At 38.5% G+C, this 17358-nt stretch overlaps 2 protein-coding genes across 2 annotated transcripts in view; one reads left to right on the top strand and one right to left on the bottom strand.

Annotated features, from left to right (window-relative positions):
• Trpc5 (transient receptor potential cation channel subfamily C member 5) overlaps positions 1 to 17358 on the bottom strand; it is a 277912-nt gene that overhangs the window by 85443 nt on the left and 175111 nt on the right. The gene's annotated exons all lie outside the window — the stretch shown is intronic.
• On the top strand, positions 12795 to 13127 carry Trpc5os (TRPC5 opposite strand). Its single transcript, XM_075957322.1, has one exon. The coding sequence runs from the start codon at positions 12795 to 12797 to the stop codon at positions 13125 to 13127; it is 333 nt and encodes a 110-aa protein (XP_075813437.1).

Raw genomic sequence — 17358 nt, 5'->3', positions numbered from 1 at the left:
ATCCTGTTTTAGATTCTGTTAAAACCCAAGTAGTGCAGGTTTAGTTAGAAAGAACATAAGCTCTTTTGAGTATATAAGGCTAGTTTAGGTTTAGCAGGAGCCCAGACAAACCCTCTCCCTGAGAATAAACCTATTGTTATTCATAATATAATTAATTAAAGAGTTATAAATTCATAAATGTAGTTTAGTTCAAGTGTCAATTAGAGGCTTACTTAGAACCTAGCTGATATTTAAGCCTAGTTTAAATATAACTAGACACCAGTTATGACATAGGCAGGGCCCAAACTTTGTTCAGTCTAAGTCAGAGCTTAGATAAGTCCTTACCGAAGCCTAAGCCTAGTCAATTTCTAGTTGTAACCAAATTATGTCCTAGGAAAGTCATACAAATCACATAGTGTTATTGAACTTACTTTAGACTTAACCAGAGCATAGGTGTGGCTATGATGTAATTAAGTCTAGTTAATTCCTAAGCAGACCTTCAAGATAGTTAAATGTTAGATTGTACTTCAAGCTTAACCAATAACTGAGCCCAGTCAGAACCCAGTTAAGGCCTACTGAGAAACCAAACCTGGTACAGGCCTAGTCACCTTAGTTAACACCTAGGCAGAATATTTCTTTACCTAAGTACTAGTTATCTTGGTTAAAATGCTGTCAACTCCATTAAGGCATAGTCAAGACCCTAAACATACTTGCAATGTAGTCACAGTATAATCAGCCAGACCTCAGCAGAGTTGAGATCTGTCAGAGTCCTAGTAGGGTATACTCAAAGTCTTGTTCTAGTTAAAAGAAAACGAGTTTGCTTTAAAACTCACCTAAATTATTTAAGTATTAAAGTTTATTTTGTCCACTTGTGGTGTAGTTGAGTTTTGGGCAGCTCTAAATAAAGACAATGTCAGCTTTAGCTCCAGTTCAGCTCGCTGAAGCCTACACTTAGTTGATGTGTAGCAAGCCCTAGTAGTGCCTGCATAATTGGAGACTGGTTAAAGCCCAAATATTGAGTTTGAGAAAGAAACTATTTATGGCAGGGCCCACACCCATGCCTATGGTGAAGATGTAGTCAGAACACGGTTAAGTCCTGTGCGAATCTTTTTTTAAGGTACACGCAAAATTTAAGATTACTTCCAGATTATCCATCTTGATAAAGGCCTCTCTGAATTATGGTTAAACTTTTACATTATTCCTGCCCAGCTAAAACCACAACAGCTCTGTTAAAGCCTAGCCAGGGCAAAGCCTTGTTAATACCTCTGTAGGGACTAAAGTGAAAATCTAGTTAGAACCTCAGTTTATACGACGCCTTGTCACAGTCTTGCTAGAATACAGCAAGGGTCTAAAACTTTTTCAAGGGCTAGTTCAGTAAGATAAGGCCTAGTCCGGCCCTTGAGGGTCTAGTCAGCACCAAAGTCTAGTAAGAGCTTCATCGGTTCAGCCAAGGCCCAGCCAGGCTTAGCTGAAGCCTAATCAGCCTTTAATTTTGGTCTAATCAGAACCTAAGACATTTAAAGCCCTAGCTAGCCCTATTAAAGTTTGACTAGGATGTAAACATAGTTTAGACCTGTTCAAAACCCACTTTAATCCCACCCCGGTCTAAATCTCAGTTGAGATCTTGTGAAAACCTTGATGGTCCCCAGCTGGGCTATAAATCTAGAGAAGGTGTTGTGGGAATCTTTCTGGAATAAGCCCTTTGACACTAATGGGAGAGGAAGAGCGGAGCTGTTTTCACCCGGGAACCGAAGCCAGGAGAGTTCCAGAAAGGCTCCCGTGCCAGGTCCAGTTGGCCTTCTCATTTTATACTCTAAAGCCACAAGGTGGGGTGAGCAAGCAGCTGCTATTTCACAGACGCTTACGTGGCAGTCAGCCTTTTGCTTTTAATGTCATATTTGAGAGTTGACGGGTGTAAGCTTGGGTGGCCAGGTTGTTAAGGGCAACAACTCCTTGTTTCAGCGATTTCTTCAGGTCACTGTGTTCTAGGTAGCAAGTGAAATCATGCTTGGAAAGGAGCAGTACAAATAGTGCTTTAAATCAATCCAGTAATTGCTCTTTTCTGCCTTATTCTACTTCATTTCCACCTCCTCACCTCTGTAATGTTTTAGGAGTCTATCTTGAAGAAATGGTTTGGTACTTCTGATGTATCATTTGTAGTTTTTATTGCTTCTATTCTAGTTCTGATGAATCTGGCTGGACAGGGAGCAGGGTCCTAATAGAAGTCCTGTCCTAGCGTTATTGTTAGAGGCACTATTAGAGGAGCCGGTCAGGGTCACCGTGTTGTCCATATCGTACTTCATTGACTCTCATTTGTACCTCTAATCCTTTCTAATAACTTTTTGGCCTTTTCTCATACGATTCCTGACTTACTAGCATAAAAACTGCGGTCCTCATTTAAAATCATGCCTTTTCTGTGGTCATCAAATCTAATCCTCTACAGTTTGGGAGGGTCACTGCTGTCAGTGAATCTATCTGATTTTGAATAGTTGATTATGATTTCCTGAACAATAGGTAAGCCTTTTTTTGATCTGAGTCGAAAGCTGGCTATGCCGTATTTTTTGATAGCCTATTGCAGCAGCACCCAGTGGTCACGGGCCCTGCCAGAGCCATTCCCAGCAGGACAGATAAAAGTATAGGAGCTCTCTTACTGTTTGCAACTAAGGGATGTTAGTTTCTGATCCTTGCTTCCTGGGAACACTTCTAAATCAGGGACGGAGACAGTCTGCTACTGTCTCATGCAAAGCGAATGCAAATATCCTAGGGGTCAGAAAGCATGTGTAATTAGGAGCTCCGGCTCTGTTAACTAGTCTGGTACAGCCCTTTTCTCTGTCTGTCTGTCTGTCTATCTATCTATCTATCTATCTATCTATCTATCTATCTATCTATCTATCTAAGTTTTTCGAGACAGGGTTTCTCTATGTAGTCCTGGTTGCCCTGGAACTCTTTCTGCAGATCAGGCTGGCTTCAAATCCCGAGATTCACCGGCCTCTGCCTCCTGAGCCATTCACTGCCTGAGCCCTTTTCGTTTTCTGCAGCTTGGGCTTCTCCTCTGACCTGAACAGGTAGTTCAGTTAAACTGTCCCATTTGTGTTGTTAGGTGGAGTCTGGTAAGTCATTCCTACTCCAGTATAGGTAGCCTGGCCTGTACACCATCATACACAGCAGTCCTGGTCTAGAGAAGGCCCAGTTAGGTAACGTAGCTCAAGGCTGGCATTTAGTTTAGCCAGCATTTTGAGAAGAGGTGTGTCAGGACAGAATTAGTTGGCTTTGTCTTGTTTACCTTTGTCTGTTTACAGATCGGTCCAAGGGCCATGTGGGAGCCCAAGGCCTTAAGAGTCTGAACTCTGTTAACCTGTACCATCACACTGACTGGTATAACCATAGAGTTCATACAGGGTTCTTATGCGCATGCCAGATCAACCCATTCTGAGGTCATGGCTTCTTCACACAGAGGAATTTTCGATAGTCAGTTTCTGTACTATTCCTCACAGGTTGTCCCACTCAAGGCCCGTTACAGCTATGGCTACTTGTTCCTCTGTGGGAGTTCCCTTTCAGGCCTAGTGAAGTTAACACGTAGCTAAGCCTAAGCCTGGGTAAGCCCTAATAGATCCCAGTTAACCTAGTCATAGGCCATGCCTGGTTAACATCTATTCATAGTATTCTTAACATCTTGCCAGGACACAAACCAGAGAGAGAAGGCCTATTCAGAATCTAATTTCAGATACAGGAAGTTTGAGCCAGCATAGTGGGTTTTTGCCGCGCACTGCGGCCCCAATCTGCGCTCTATGCGCTAGACCCCAGTTCGCGAGCTTCTGGCAAGGGGCTGGAGGTTGAGAATACACACGCAGAGACAGACCGACTCGCAGACCTTTAAACACTGATACCAAAGCCCCTCTTTATTAGCACCACGTAGGCTTAAATGCACTGCAGTCAATGGCCAACAGGTGAAAATCCCATCCTCTGATCCTCTAAGCTAGGCACAGCTTCTAGTAACTTTAATTAGAAGGTTCTAGGAGGGAAGAGCAGCTGAAGACCAGGACTCAGTAGTCTCAACATCCAGCTGAAGGCCAGGACTCATTAGTCCCATCAGGTTTTACTTTTTCTCCCCCCACCCCCAAGAGCTAGTCTTAGTTAAATTCTAATTGGAGGCTAGTTAAAACCTAGCAAGGGTCCAAGAATAGTGAAGGTCTACTCAGGGACAAGGTAAGGTTAAACTAGAACCTATATCTGCTTAAGACCAGTGGCAGCCCAATCATGGGCTCAGTCAAGTTAAGGTCTTGTGATAACTAAGGCGTTCTAAGTATTCCAGGCTGCTCGAGATTTTCTTCATTAAATGTCAAAAATTCTGAGTTCTGTAAAAGCTTTAATCCCTGGAAAACCAGATTGGTTGGTCACTCCAGTCGAAGTTTTTTTTTTTTCCCTTGAACTCCATGACTTATAAAAGACCTTTCGGAATTATCCTACTTGATCATCATACCACCCCTTGAGACAGGTGCCCTCACCATCCTCAGCATATAGAAGACAAAACACAAGTTTACAGGAAGTGAATTCTTTCCTCAATGAATGTCAAGGAGACAATGCTTAAGTCTATGCCTGAACTGAGATCACACACTTTCATGTTTTACCTAAATTGATAAGGTGTCTTCCAACAATTAAAAATTGTCTCTCTCATGGTAAGCTTAATTGAATGGTTAAGGTAAGGAAACATGTAGGTTTGAACCTAACTTTCTCTGTCTCCGATGTCTATCTTCCTTAAAACAATGTTTCTTTTCTACGCCCTTCCTTCTTCCCCAGTCTCAAATACTTCTGTACATGTCTCTGTGGCTGTGGTAGTCATGCCTTCATGGCTCAATGATGCTTGTATCTCAGTGATAGGCTTCTATCAAACATTTATCAGTTTTTATTTATATTGATACTTCTACCCTCAGTGTGAGGTTTACATACGAAACTTTTCTGTTTCACTATGGCCATCAGAGATGACATGGCAGTAGATTTAACTTCCAGCCATTTAATTTACTGTGGTTTGAGAAAAAAACATAGAAGACAAATCTGGCCTACTTCAGTCATTTTCGGGACAGTTACTGTATACCTTCCTGTATAGTAATGCTCTGGTACCCAAGAAAAAGATCCAGGTCTTCTTCATTGCTATTGTGGATTTAGCTACCAGAAGGCACTAAAGACTTGGCTTGCCTTTTCTTGGCTGTGCCATTTCTGTCACCTCATGTGAGCTTACCAGGGGTGACAGGCATTTCTATTAAAAAGTCTGCACATAAATATAGCTGTATCTTCCACTATGTTATCCCGAGGACAAAATAGTTGCCACTCCTGCAGAATGCAGCAGCTTCTGGATCCAATGCCAATGGTAGCAGTATGCCAAGCATGAAGTATCCTGTTCTCCTCCTGCCAAGTAAATACCAGTTTTCCCTTTAGTGGTGCATTTAAAAAGAGTTTCCACTCTTCTTGTGTGGCAGTGGCGATAGGAAAAAGCTTTCAACATCAGCAATTAGTGGCCCAGTGGAAGCAGCCATTGGGATTTACTTTAGGTCGCAGTTTCTTACTTGCACTGTAATTTGCTCGTTTGTGTTATTACGTTCCCGTAGAGAACTGTTTGGTGTTGTGTATCATTCAAGAGGAAGGCAGAGTGGCTTGGAAGAAACAGGTGATTCATTTAATTGGATAGCCTGGATACTCAAATCATATTTTCTTTCTTGAAGGGAATGACGATGGGAATCCTAGTCTCTGAGGTTCACTTGGCAGTTCCCCATCTAGGCTCTATAGATGATTTTGTGGTTTGATTCTCATATATTAGCAAAATACTTTATTAGATTTTTAAAGCATTGGGTAATGGTATATGCAGGGTATGTGTCTGTTCTAAGAAGGAATTTGGAAGACTTTTCTTCAAGGATTAGGGACTTTGCAGTGTATTATTGGGATCTATGGGAAGAGCAGCAAATCAGGTTTCCAGCTGAGCACTTGCATCATTTGGCTTTTAAGGTTTCTGATTTTCTTAGATACATAGTGGAGATATAGCCCCCATGCTACCCTATCAACCTCACAGCAATGAGATGTGAGGTGAAATATGTTTCCGTTTCCACTCCCTCAGCTGTGCAATACAAATCTTTGTCAGATAGGACTATTGTAGTTCAATATATGGGAATGTGCTTGAGGATATGGTTCCAGAAGAAAGAACCTGTAAAACCCTGGGATGAGTTAACTGAGTGGAATTATGGAATCATATTTTGAAGCCACTAAAACCAGAAAGGTGCATTCTTTGTCAGATGGCATAAGCACATTTTCAGGCACAGAGGAGGACTGTATTATCTCTGATCATTCCTGTTAGGAAAATGGATGTGCCCTCTTTTGGCCAACTGACATTTGCAGAAAGGGAGAGGAGGTCAGAACTCCAGGGCTCAGTCTTGCACTTGAAACTTAGAACAAAACCCAGGCCGGGATGGTAAGGGTAAGAGGCTTTGTGTTTCTTCCTCTTGTTACTTAAATGAGTCACATAGGAAGATTTGAAAGTCTGTTCTAGTTTTGGTGAATTCGTGGTAGACATACGGTAAGAAGCCTTCAATATCTAGAGAGTGTATTCACCTTTGCATCTTTCTCAAAGTCTAAAGTCGTTACGTAAAGTTCGTTTGAGTTATGAGATGAACTATATCTCTACTACTTTCTTCCAGTTTCTGCAGGGCCTGCAGTCGTCTCTCTTACCTTCCAGAAGTCACTAGTAATGACCAGGATTCACCACACATTTTTTCCTGGATCCAGGAATTCCCCTAGCAAGACTGTACAGATAGCATTTATACAGCACTTACTATAAACTGGGAACCATTCATGAAATAACTCATGCAATCTTCCTGCTATTCTTATTCTACAGATAAGGAAATTAAGGCAAATGTAGCTTAGGAACATTTTATTTAGTAAAGTCAGGATGAAAATATAAGTCTGTCACAATATACAACCTTTTTTGTCACTATTATCATTTTGGTGTCTCTCCTAAAGAGAATATTTTTTCCCATCAAACCCCTCCAATTTTTCTTTTTCCCTCTCACAAAAGTGAACCTCATTTTCCTAGCCCCTTCAGTTCTGTTTTATCCCTCAGTTTTGTTATCAACCTAATTTTCAGCCTTTTCTTCTGCACTTAGTACTATTTGAGGGTCCAAACTCTTTCTGGAAGTATTACATCTTTTCCCGCCCCCCCCCCCTGGGCTCTGGAGTACTCTTATAGCAGCTAAGCTTCAGAGACAAGCCTGTTTATGTCCGCCTCAGCCAAGATAAGGTAGCTGACCCCATGGCTGGATAGCGTTTTGAAAAGCTATGTGTCTGTCTAGGAAAAGAACTAAGAGACATTTTCAAGTTGTTTTTCTTAAGGGTAAGTAAGTCTTTCAGCAATGAACAAATCAGAAAGAGGAGGAAAGAAAGTCAAAGCAACTGGCTTTAAATTGACTATAAAGGCATTCTGCTCCCCCTTATTTTGGTTTCTGTTTTGATTTTTTTTTAATATTTTTCAGACAGGGGCCGTGTTTAGCCCTTCACCTACACACCTCTTTCTTTTATTCTTAATAAATTAAAGATGGTTCATGGACATTTCCAAATGTCAGACCCTATACCAGGCACATGCCTTATTGCATGTAGTTTCTGTAAAAGCAACAATTTCTACCTTTCAAAAAGGGGTGTAAGTGGCAGAGGACAGCAAGAGCAGCAACAGGATGTCCAGGAAGAGTCCCAGTGAGGGTCCAGCATCGATAGTATATCAGAGACCAGGGGCCTTGAACCAGACCAATGAGTCTTTGTGATGAACACCCACATGTAAAAATGTATGGACAAAGGGGTGTACCACGTGACTCACTGTGTCACACTGCAACTTCCATGATGAGGTTTCCCCTTCTTTCTCCCCGCTTTTCTCTTAAATTTTATTTTATTTTATTTCATTTTATTGAGGGGAAAGCTGTGTGGGTTTGGGAGGCATGATGTGAAAGACACAAAGAATACATAAAAAGAAAGTTTAAAAAACAGGTGTAGAGATAAATCCTGTTGATTATTTTTACTATATCCCCCCCAGAGATGCTCCTAGTATATAAAAATTATGGGATAGGTCTTCCTGATGTTTCCCTGGAGGTAAAGAGTACAAAGAGAAATTATATATGTCTAGAAGTGGCTTTTAAAAATAAGAATTTCTTAGTAATTCTTTGAGAATCTCATACAATGTATTTACTCCAACTGCTTCTTTTACCACATTCAAAAATCTCTTATCCTTTCCCACCCACTTTGGAGATTATTTATTTACTTTCCTTGTTTCCCTACCAAGTGCTGTTTGTATTGCATAAAACCTGCAGGGTCTTCAGATAAAGCTCCCAGCACTGAGGGCAGGGAGGTGTAATCCCAACACCAGCTGAGGAACCATTAACAGAAGTGTTGTTTGTTTAGGCATTTAAATTAAATGCTTGTGTCCAAATGGCACTGCAATGCTGCAGAAGGGAGCACAAAAAAGTCCTACTTGCGAATACAGAACTGGAACCTGTACTCACCAAAGGCACATTTTAATCACTGCCATATAACTCCCTCTGTTCCCCTTGGATATAAAGTAATTTACCTTGCCTGATGCAGGGAAGCTTATCGACTATAAACACTGGCCCAGTGGATTTGGATTCTTTTGCTCCTTTTCTGTCCCACCGTTAGATACTTATTGCCAGATTTCTAGTTGGAACTGGTGCCAAATAACAGGCTACGAACTCAGAAGAAAATGGTGGGTTTTCACTAGTCATGCAGACAAAAAGTAAGACAAGCAGACAGATTCAAGTTATGAGTTAGATAGCATCACCTTTCTTCTAGCTCTCTCAGCTACTTATGAGAGGCAGACTATGTCATATTGCATCAAGTAAAAACTGTTTGGCAATCAGGACCTCCTGCCTTTGCATTGACATGAAGTATCTACACCAGGCAAAGAGAGCCCTCACTGAATATTTATGCTTTGTTTCTTTAGTATTAATGACAGGCTCGTCAAACAATGCTGGCAACACTCATCATTGTCTTAAATTTCATCTAAATGGCATGAGGTGATTGACATACTTTTATGCTTCTGGTTTCCTTTGACATTCTTTTACAGGTATTTTGGTAGATGTTCACACTCTAATTTGGATATGTATGTACTTAGCAGTAAAACTACAGGTTCATGCAATAGATGTAGATTTAGCTTTAGGAGATACTGTCCAGCAGTTTTCAAAAGTAGGTGTACAAGCCAGTGCTTTCACCTGCAATGTATGTGAGTTCCAGTAGTTCCGTTGTTCTGTTTCTTATTATCAGTCCTTTCAAATGTTCTACTTCTGGTGGGGTTTGATATATCTCATTGTGGATTGTATTAGCATTTCTTTCATTTGACAAATACCTATTTGTGTATTTGCAGGTCATGTAGATAGTCTATTCTACAAATAGTAGCTAACTTTTTCTTGCTTTGAGATTTGCATTGTCTTGTTCTTTTTGATTTGTAGGGGTTCAAAATATGTGCACAGAGTAAGTAGGTATAAACCTTCTATTGAGAATATTTTCTGAATATTTTCCTACTTCATTATTGACCATTTTACCATCTTAAGGTATCTTTTTGATAGATAAAAGCTCTTATTTTAATGAAAAGAATAATTAGCTAATTGGGAGGGTATGTAGCAAATCTTTGTTTTCCTAAGATCATGAAGCTTTTCTCTTATGGTCTAAGTGACATACTTGTTTTATCTTTCAGATTTAAGTCTACCATCCATTTCAAATTAGTATCTGATGTATGATCATGGTCATGGTTCCATTGGTTTGTCTATTTGTGTACCAGTACTATGTGGCCTTAATGTCTGTAGCTATACATTTAGCTTTGTTATTTTAAAAATGTTTGCTTATGTTGATGTGTAATATTGCACAAATTCATGGTATATGACATTGTGTTTCTGTATGTGCATACAACATGCACTAATAGAATCAGGGTAATTAACATGTCCTTTCTTCATGATTGGCATCTTTGAGTTCCTATCTCTGGTTACTCAGAAAATATAGTTTGTTATTATGAACCTACTGTGTCATGGAAATACAGAGCATAATCATTATATTTAACTTGTTTTTTTGTTCCCATTTTCTAACCTTTCTTTATCCTTCTTCTCTATAGCCCTTACCAGTTTCTAGTAATCAGTATTCTGCATTCAAATGGACAAACTGTAACTTCCACATTGGAGAGATAATGTGAAATGTTTGTCTCTCTGTGCCTCAGGCTTGATATCTGGTAGTATAAATCCTCTAGTATTGCCCTTATGAGGCACGGTTCTTTATATGTGCTTATATGTTTTAGAAGAGTTTTGCCCAGAGTGTCCTTCAAGAGTAGTATTGATCTTATTGATTCACTGCCCTCTTCTATGTCCCTCCAATTTCAAAATCTAGGTGTCTTTTTGAGGAGGAGACCAGCAGGCTTTTTGTGGTAATACCCATTCCTATCGTGAGAACTTCCTACCCAGGGGCCAGCCTAGAACTCAGCTAATTTCAGGTAAGAAAAACTAACCCTGCATACCTCAAAAAACTAGCCTTGTATACCTCAAAATTCCATTCAGTCCATTATACTGATCTCCTGCAATTGGCAACAGTTACACTGGCATTTCTCACTCCTTGGTAGAGACCTTCTACCTTTGGACTATCTTTATCTTCCAGCTGTGCCCAGAATTAGCAAATGCCACAGAAAATGCCTGCTACCATCAGCTCACATTAGAAAGGTCTCTGCATTTTTCCTCTTTCCAGCCCTTTCTGATAGCCTTAGATCTACTAATTTTGGAATTTATCTTTGTTTTTCTCTGAGTGTATGTGTTATTATTATTTTTTTGGTTGTTGCAGGAGCATCTGCAATCTATTTGAAGGCAGAACTCCAGCAATCATTTTCTAGGTACAGCTGTAAGCCCTTTGTCCATCTTGATTCTATTAGAGGTGAGTAACTCTCCACAGTTTAAATAAATTCAGCACATCAGAGGAGGATTGAATGGACACATCTGTGAATCTCCATGAAACAATTGATAATGACATGAACCCCATAGGAGAAGGATCCACTTCTCTCCATCAATTTGTGTTAGACACATTCAATTCAGAATTTAGCCGGTTTCAAGGGATTACAATTGTAAGGAACATTCTCATTCTATTCCTGTTTAGGAGAATGAAATGTCAGCTATGGACCCATTAAAGTAAACATGCTAGTATAGGTACACAAATGCGTTCCCTTTGACATAGATCTTTGGAAGTAATTTCCGAGCTCCACCATGTGACTGACCATAAATAACACAGTTAAAACCTATGATTCTCAATTTTCCCAATCATAACTTCATATTGTTATTTTATTGTAAGTATTAGACACTAAAAGGTAAATTTAGGTTACCTGGTGCTTTATATGTTATAGGCCTTCCACAAATTTGATAATTTATTACAATATTATGGGTATGCCATCTCATCTAACATCTGTTTTGCAGGTAGGGGGTTGATTATGTTTGGTTATTTTAGGAGGGGTGATAAAAGTACAATAGTAGTCAATGAAATCCAGCAATTTTATATTATTATATAACCTAAAACTCTGTAAAATATAACTATTAATACCACTCTAGATAGTTCACTTATGATTCTCTTAAATACTTCTCATTTCCCTAGATACAATTATTCTTTTTTTGCATCATAGATTTTCTAGCATTCTATGTGAATAGTATACAGTATGTATTATTTTATGTCTAATTTTCACTAAATATAATATTTTTATATTAATATTTATTTCTATTAGTAGTATACTTCTTTCATATTTATTAGTAGTATCTTACTTTGTCAATATTCTACAGCTATTTAATCTTTGGCAATTGACACAATCCCCAAATACCATCAACAAGTTCTGCAGCACCATTGGCCTCATGCCACAATTGGTCACCATCATAATCAAATTAAAATCCTCATTTCTCATCTAAATGAATGGAGTAACCATTGTCAGCTCTACAGGATTCATTATCATCAAAAGACAATTTGCTATAGCTTTTTAGTAATGTTTTATCTATTGAGAGGACTACTGAGATATGGAATCAGTGTCAGTTCCTCTAATAGTTAATAGAGTTATTGATTGCATAGCCTAATTAATAAGAACAAATGAAGAGCTTTTACAATTTATCGCAAGTAACATCTGTCCCCAGGATGCAGGACAATTGAAAACTTGAATGAGTTAATAACTAAAAACATCAAAGCATTTAACCGTTCAGATATAAATGGCAATGAGGCAAAGATGCTAATATATATAGTTAAAGGCTGAGTGATGGGGTGTCTTTTCTCAATGGAGATGTTCAGGAGAGATATAAACACCACCTATACTCATTTTATTCTGAAATCCCTGAGCAAAAATAAATATCATGAGAAATTCAAAGGAAAAGGGAGGCAATAGATCCTCATTGGGTGTTCAAAAAGGAAGAACAATAGCTAGAGGTCTCCTTTAACTCTATGGACAATTCTTGTGTAGCTGTATCTGTGTCTATAACCTGAAGTATGGATAAAAGGTCAAAGGATGCTGATCTTTGTATTTGTCTTTTTCCATTATTAGATCTGATTTGGTGTGTTGTCTTGGATGTGACAATCTTGTGATGATTACAATAGTAATCCACTACTAGTTCAGACATTTTCCATACTTGATTATCATCATCATAATCACACCAACTGCCTCATTTCTTCTCCACGCCAACAGAAGGGCCATTAATCGCCTCCACAAGATCCACTCTTATCAAGAACTCATTTGCTTTCAGTAATATTTTATCTCTTGAGAAGAGGGCTGAGCCATGGAATCTGTGTCGATCCCTGCACTGGTTGCTGGACTTATTGATTGCGTAGCCCAGCTAATAAGAATAGCCGAGGAGCTGTTGCAGTTTGTCTCACAGGAACAAGCTCCTTTGGCACAACAGAATGATACAGCGGAAGCAGCGGCAGCAGCTGCACCTCCTCCTGATGAAGATTCTCTACCGGATCTTGCTGATCTTTCTGACTTAGAATCAATACTTTCAGTAAAAGAAGATGAAGACCTAATCCTTGATATAGATGACAGTATGATAGATATGACTGACATCTATGAGGATATACTCCCTGCAATAAAGGATGATACAGAAAGCGAATAAGATTCAGCATATTAAAATCATTTTTCTATTTCAAATATGTTCTGTTTTCTAAGCGTTAGCATTAGGTGTTTTTTTCTAGTTATGCATATTTTCATTATTAAAACCATGTAGAATAGGGAAGCTTTGATTTCATTTTGGCAAAACTATTTTTTTCTAAGTTTTAATTCAAAAGACTGACTTTAGTTATGTAGTTCTTCCTTTCCTTGTACTATTAGGATTCTTCATATGGCTGAATAATAGCAGGGGACTGAATTTACCTAAGAATAGAGTGAAGAACTGATGAACTTTACCACATAGCGATTCTTAGTGTTACTATTCTGGGATTCATGGAAATTCTAAGGGTAATCACGCCCATATTACAGTGACTATTTTCACATGGACAGCACAACGTTGAGACATTGCATGTTAAAAAGACAGGTTTCTATGGCAGAGTTAAGGTAAGTAATTCTGAAAGTGCAACGTCTTCTAGACAATAAAAGTATAGAAAGATGTTCTAGGTATAGAAAGGTTTTCCAGACCTACTGGGACCAGACCTTTGAGAATTCTGGGGCCAAGATATTCCCATGAAAGACTGCTTACACAAATGCTGATGCATGCTGCAGCTTTGTTACAATCCTTTTCTCTGATGGAAACTGAAGCTTGTACCAAAGACCAAAGAAAGACGTTCTAGAATGGCAAGACAAGGCCTGACAAGGACTTCATCAACAGCAAGTCAAATGCTTAAGTCATCAGCCTGGAGGTTATGGTCTCCAAGGGTAATTGCATACCTTCTTGTGTATAACTGAGTTTAAGACATATGGACAGAAAGCCTAATGTAGTAGGATGGCTAAACCTTACCCTAGTAATATTTGTGACAGAATAATCTTCCACATGTCAGAAAAGTGAAATATGATAGTTGAAGAACCTTCTTGCTGAAGCAGAGATCAACTAGATAAATGTGCAAGAAATACACAGATTAGACCAACCTATGCCATCCAATTCTTTCACCTCCATGGACAGATAGTATGGTCTTCTTACCAATTTATGTAGAGTCCTAAAGCATGTCATAGTTAAAAAAATTAATATGGCATTTAATATAGATCATAATACAGGCCGAGCTAACTAACATGACAGATACAAAACTAACATGACAAAAGTACAAACAGAATAAATGAAGATTATAGTAAAATGTAAATGCTGAGGTCAGTTACATATCATAGTAAGACTATTGCTATAATAACTTTGTATAAGCAAGTTGAATCTTATTTACCCATTAGAAAAAAGATTCTAGGCACATAGATACAGCCAAAGAAGCAAATAGGTGATGCCCTTAAAATAAACCTAAGCAGATTGGAGAAAAAAAGAAGAAATAGTTTATTTTTCCATGCCAGTAGGAAATGTTAATGAGTAGTAATAATTATAATTAGTGAAACAGTTAAGATTCTTTTCACATTCAATAAGAATATTTACCAATAATGATAACAATCAAAGAACTGTAGGACAGTTAGAAAACATAGTCTACACTTTAAGTAAGGGTTTAGAAACAACTAGGGGAAATATATATTGCTGTGAGGGAAATTCTAACTGTAGGATACGAGGTATAATTTTCTGTCAAAATAAAACTCAAATCATAAATAACTGGACAAATTTAGGAAACATCTAGAGAGGGGCCACCAGTCTACTGTTAATTCTATTGGGTGAGCAATTTGCCTGAGAGAGAGAGCAAACTTGATGCTGCACAAACATGATAGGCACGCTGAAGAGTAGACAGCAATCCAAGTAGAACTCGAGAATATAGGCTTTAGAACCATCCCACAACTGATTAATGAGACTTTGTTAAAACTGTTAGTGTTGTAGAGAGCAAACAATTAACGGAGGCACGCCCTAATAAGAGAAGCCTGTAAGCCTACTCTAGACTTGACAATAGGACAACGCCTTAAACAAGACAGAACAATAGTGAATGGAGACTGTGATTCTTAGACATCAGAACAAGGAGATGGTGGAAGCTCGTAATAAGTGGATCTGCTTAGCCTCTTATTTACTTGTAACACCTGGAGAGATGGAAGTGTAATAGCACCTAAGAACTAAATGTAATTTCAGTATCTGCTTTGATTGTATAATCATGTGCATTTAAGAACTGCTATGTTGTAATTCTACTTCAAGAAATAGATTCTTGTATTAAGTATGGTTGCTGTATGGAACAGGGTTAGAAATAGGGCTAAAGGTGATAAGGAGAAAGTTTAGTAGTAAGAACACACTTAAGCACAAGAGCCGTTGGGGAGGGTATTTTCAGTAGAGAGAACATTTTAAATTGCCAAGAGTTGCACAGTTGTTTGAGATGGGCTTACTTCCTAAGTGAGTTAGTCTGTGCCTTATGAAAATTAGTCAACCCTAAGATATTGCTAGAAGAACCTAGATGATAGTTGATATAGATTAAGTAGATAGTTAAATTAAAAGGAGCAGTATTAATAATATGCTTATGGGACGTATCTGATTGAGATGTTGAATCTGTTCCAGGAGTGTGGAGTGAGTGGCTGGTCCATTATTCAAGTAGCCTTGTTTTGGATCTTCTTGAGGTTAATGCCAAAATCAGATTTTGTATTGCATAGAGAAGTGGAGAGGGCTCAAGGCTATATATTTTGAGACAAATTTAGAGGTGTTGAGATCAAGAGAGACAGGCTAGTAGATGGCACTGAAGTAGAAAGTACAAATCTTAATGCTTTAGCTAAAGTAGGAAAACTATATACCTGCATATATTCTATAAGCTACATATCTGCATCCTTATATGTGATCATTTTTCAAGTTATTATGTTATAATTGCTTATGATCTTTATTGACTAATTTTCCAAACCTCATTATTGTTTTTAAGAGATTTTAACTAATAAACTTTGATTGAAAATTCAAAAAACTTGTAGTCACTTTAAATTACCTAGTAGTAAATTTCTAGGCTACCACACTGCCATGAAAAGTCTCTGTTCAACAGAAGGTCATGGAATATAACCAATGAGAATGTTGTACCACGAGCCTGACTGTCTACTTCTGACTTGTCAGATGATCTCCAAGAAGTAAATGAACATGGTGCTTCATCTTTTGTAAAATGAAGATTACACGTTTCTGCATATTTGGGAGCCTAGTCTGTTTGGATGCTCACCTTCCTAGACCTGGATGGAGGGGGGAGGACCTTAGACTTCCCACAGGGCAGGGAACCCTGACTGCTCTTTGGACTGGAGAGGGAGGGGGAGGGGGATGGGGAGAGGGGGATGGAAATGGGAGGAGAGGAGGAGGTGGAAATTTTTAATTAAAAATAAATAAATAAAAAAAAACAAATGAAATAACATGGTTTTTAAAGGCTTTGGTGTATCTGCCAATGGACTAGAATATATGAAATTGTGACATTTCCAAAGTCATTCCATACCAACAAATGTCAATATGAAAATACCTGAAGATTTAATTGACATGTAAGGACAGTCCAACAGTTTGCACCTGTTACTAAGAGACAAATGCTTCCTCATTCTACTGTTTTATGTAAAAATTATAATTCGGAACTGGCTTTTGTTTAATTCTTTGGAGCATACTTTTTCACCAAATTAAATTCTTTTGAAGATCCTATTTTGAATCGTAGTAGGAATAATTATGAGAAAACTGCAGTGAAAAAGCCCTTTAGGGAATAATGAATTATCTTCCATTTTAGGCTAAGATTTTGTTTCTGAGGACAATATTATACCGGTTTCTTTTCTCTTTGCTGTTTCCAAATACATGACAGAAATACCTTAAGGGACAAAAGGTTTATTTTGGCTCATGGTTCATGGTTTTAGAGGGTTGCGGTTAACCATAATAAGAAAGACATGGTGGCGAGAGCAGCTCTGTCTATGGTATTGGGTGCTCAGTTGCCTAGGGACCAGGAAGCAATGACATGGGCAGATTGAGTGGTAAGTATAACCTCGTAAGACCTGCTCTAGAGACCCAAGCCCTGTTGCCTAAAGGCTCTACAACCTTTCAAATAATATCATGAGCTGGAGAAAAAGCACTCAAAACACGATCCTGTGGGGGAACATATTAACTTTAAGTCATAACACTCTGTCTCTGTTTCTCATAGGCTCATAGCTATTTGATAATGCAAAATGCATTAACTCTACATATCCCCTAAGCTTTAACAATTTTAACGTTCTTCAAGACTTCAAGTTCAGAATCTGCTCTCATATTTAAAATAATCTTCTATGATCCAATATCAAATAAAATAAAAAAAAACCAC

Source organism: Microtus pennsylvanicus, chromosome X (assembly GCF_037038515.1).
Source record: "Microtus pennsylvanicus isolate mMicPen1 chromosome X, mMicPen1.hap1, whole genome shotgun sequence".
NCBI lineage: Eukaryota > Metazoa > Chordata > Mammalia > Rodentia > Cricetidae > Microtus > Microtus pennsylvanicus.
Note: the sequence above shows the minus strand (reverse complement) of the source record. Positions and strands in the feature narration are given on the sequence as shown.

What these genes read in the sequence shown, in the direction of transcription:
- Trpc5os (XM_075957322.1), top strand. Translation starts at nt 12,795, where the DNA reads ATGGAATCTGTGTCGATCCCTGCACTGGTTGCTGGACTTATTGATTGC.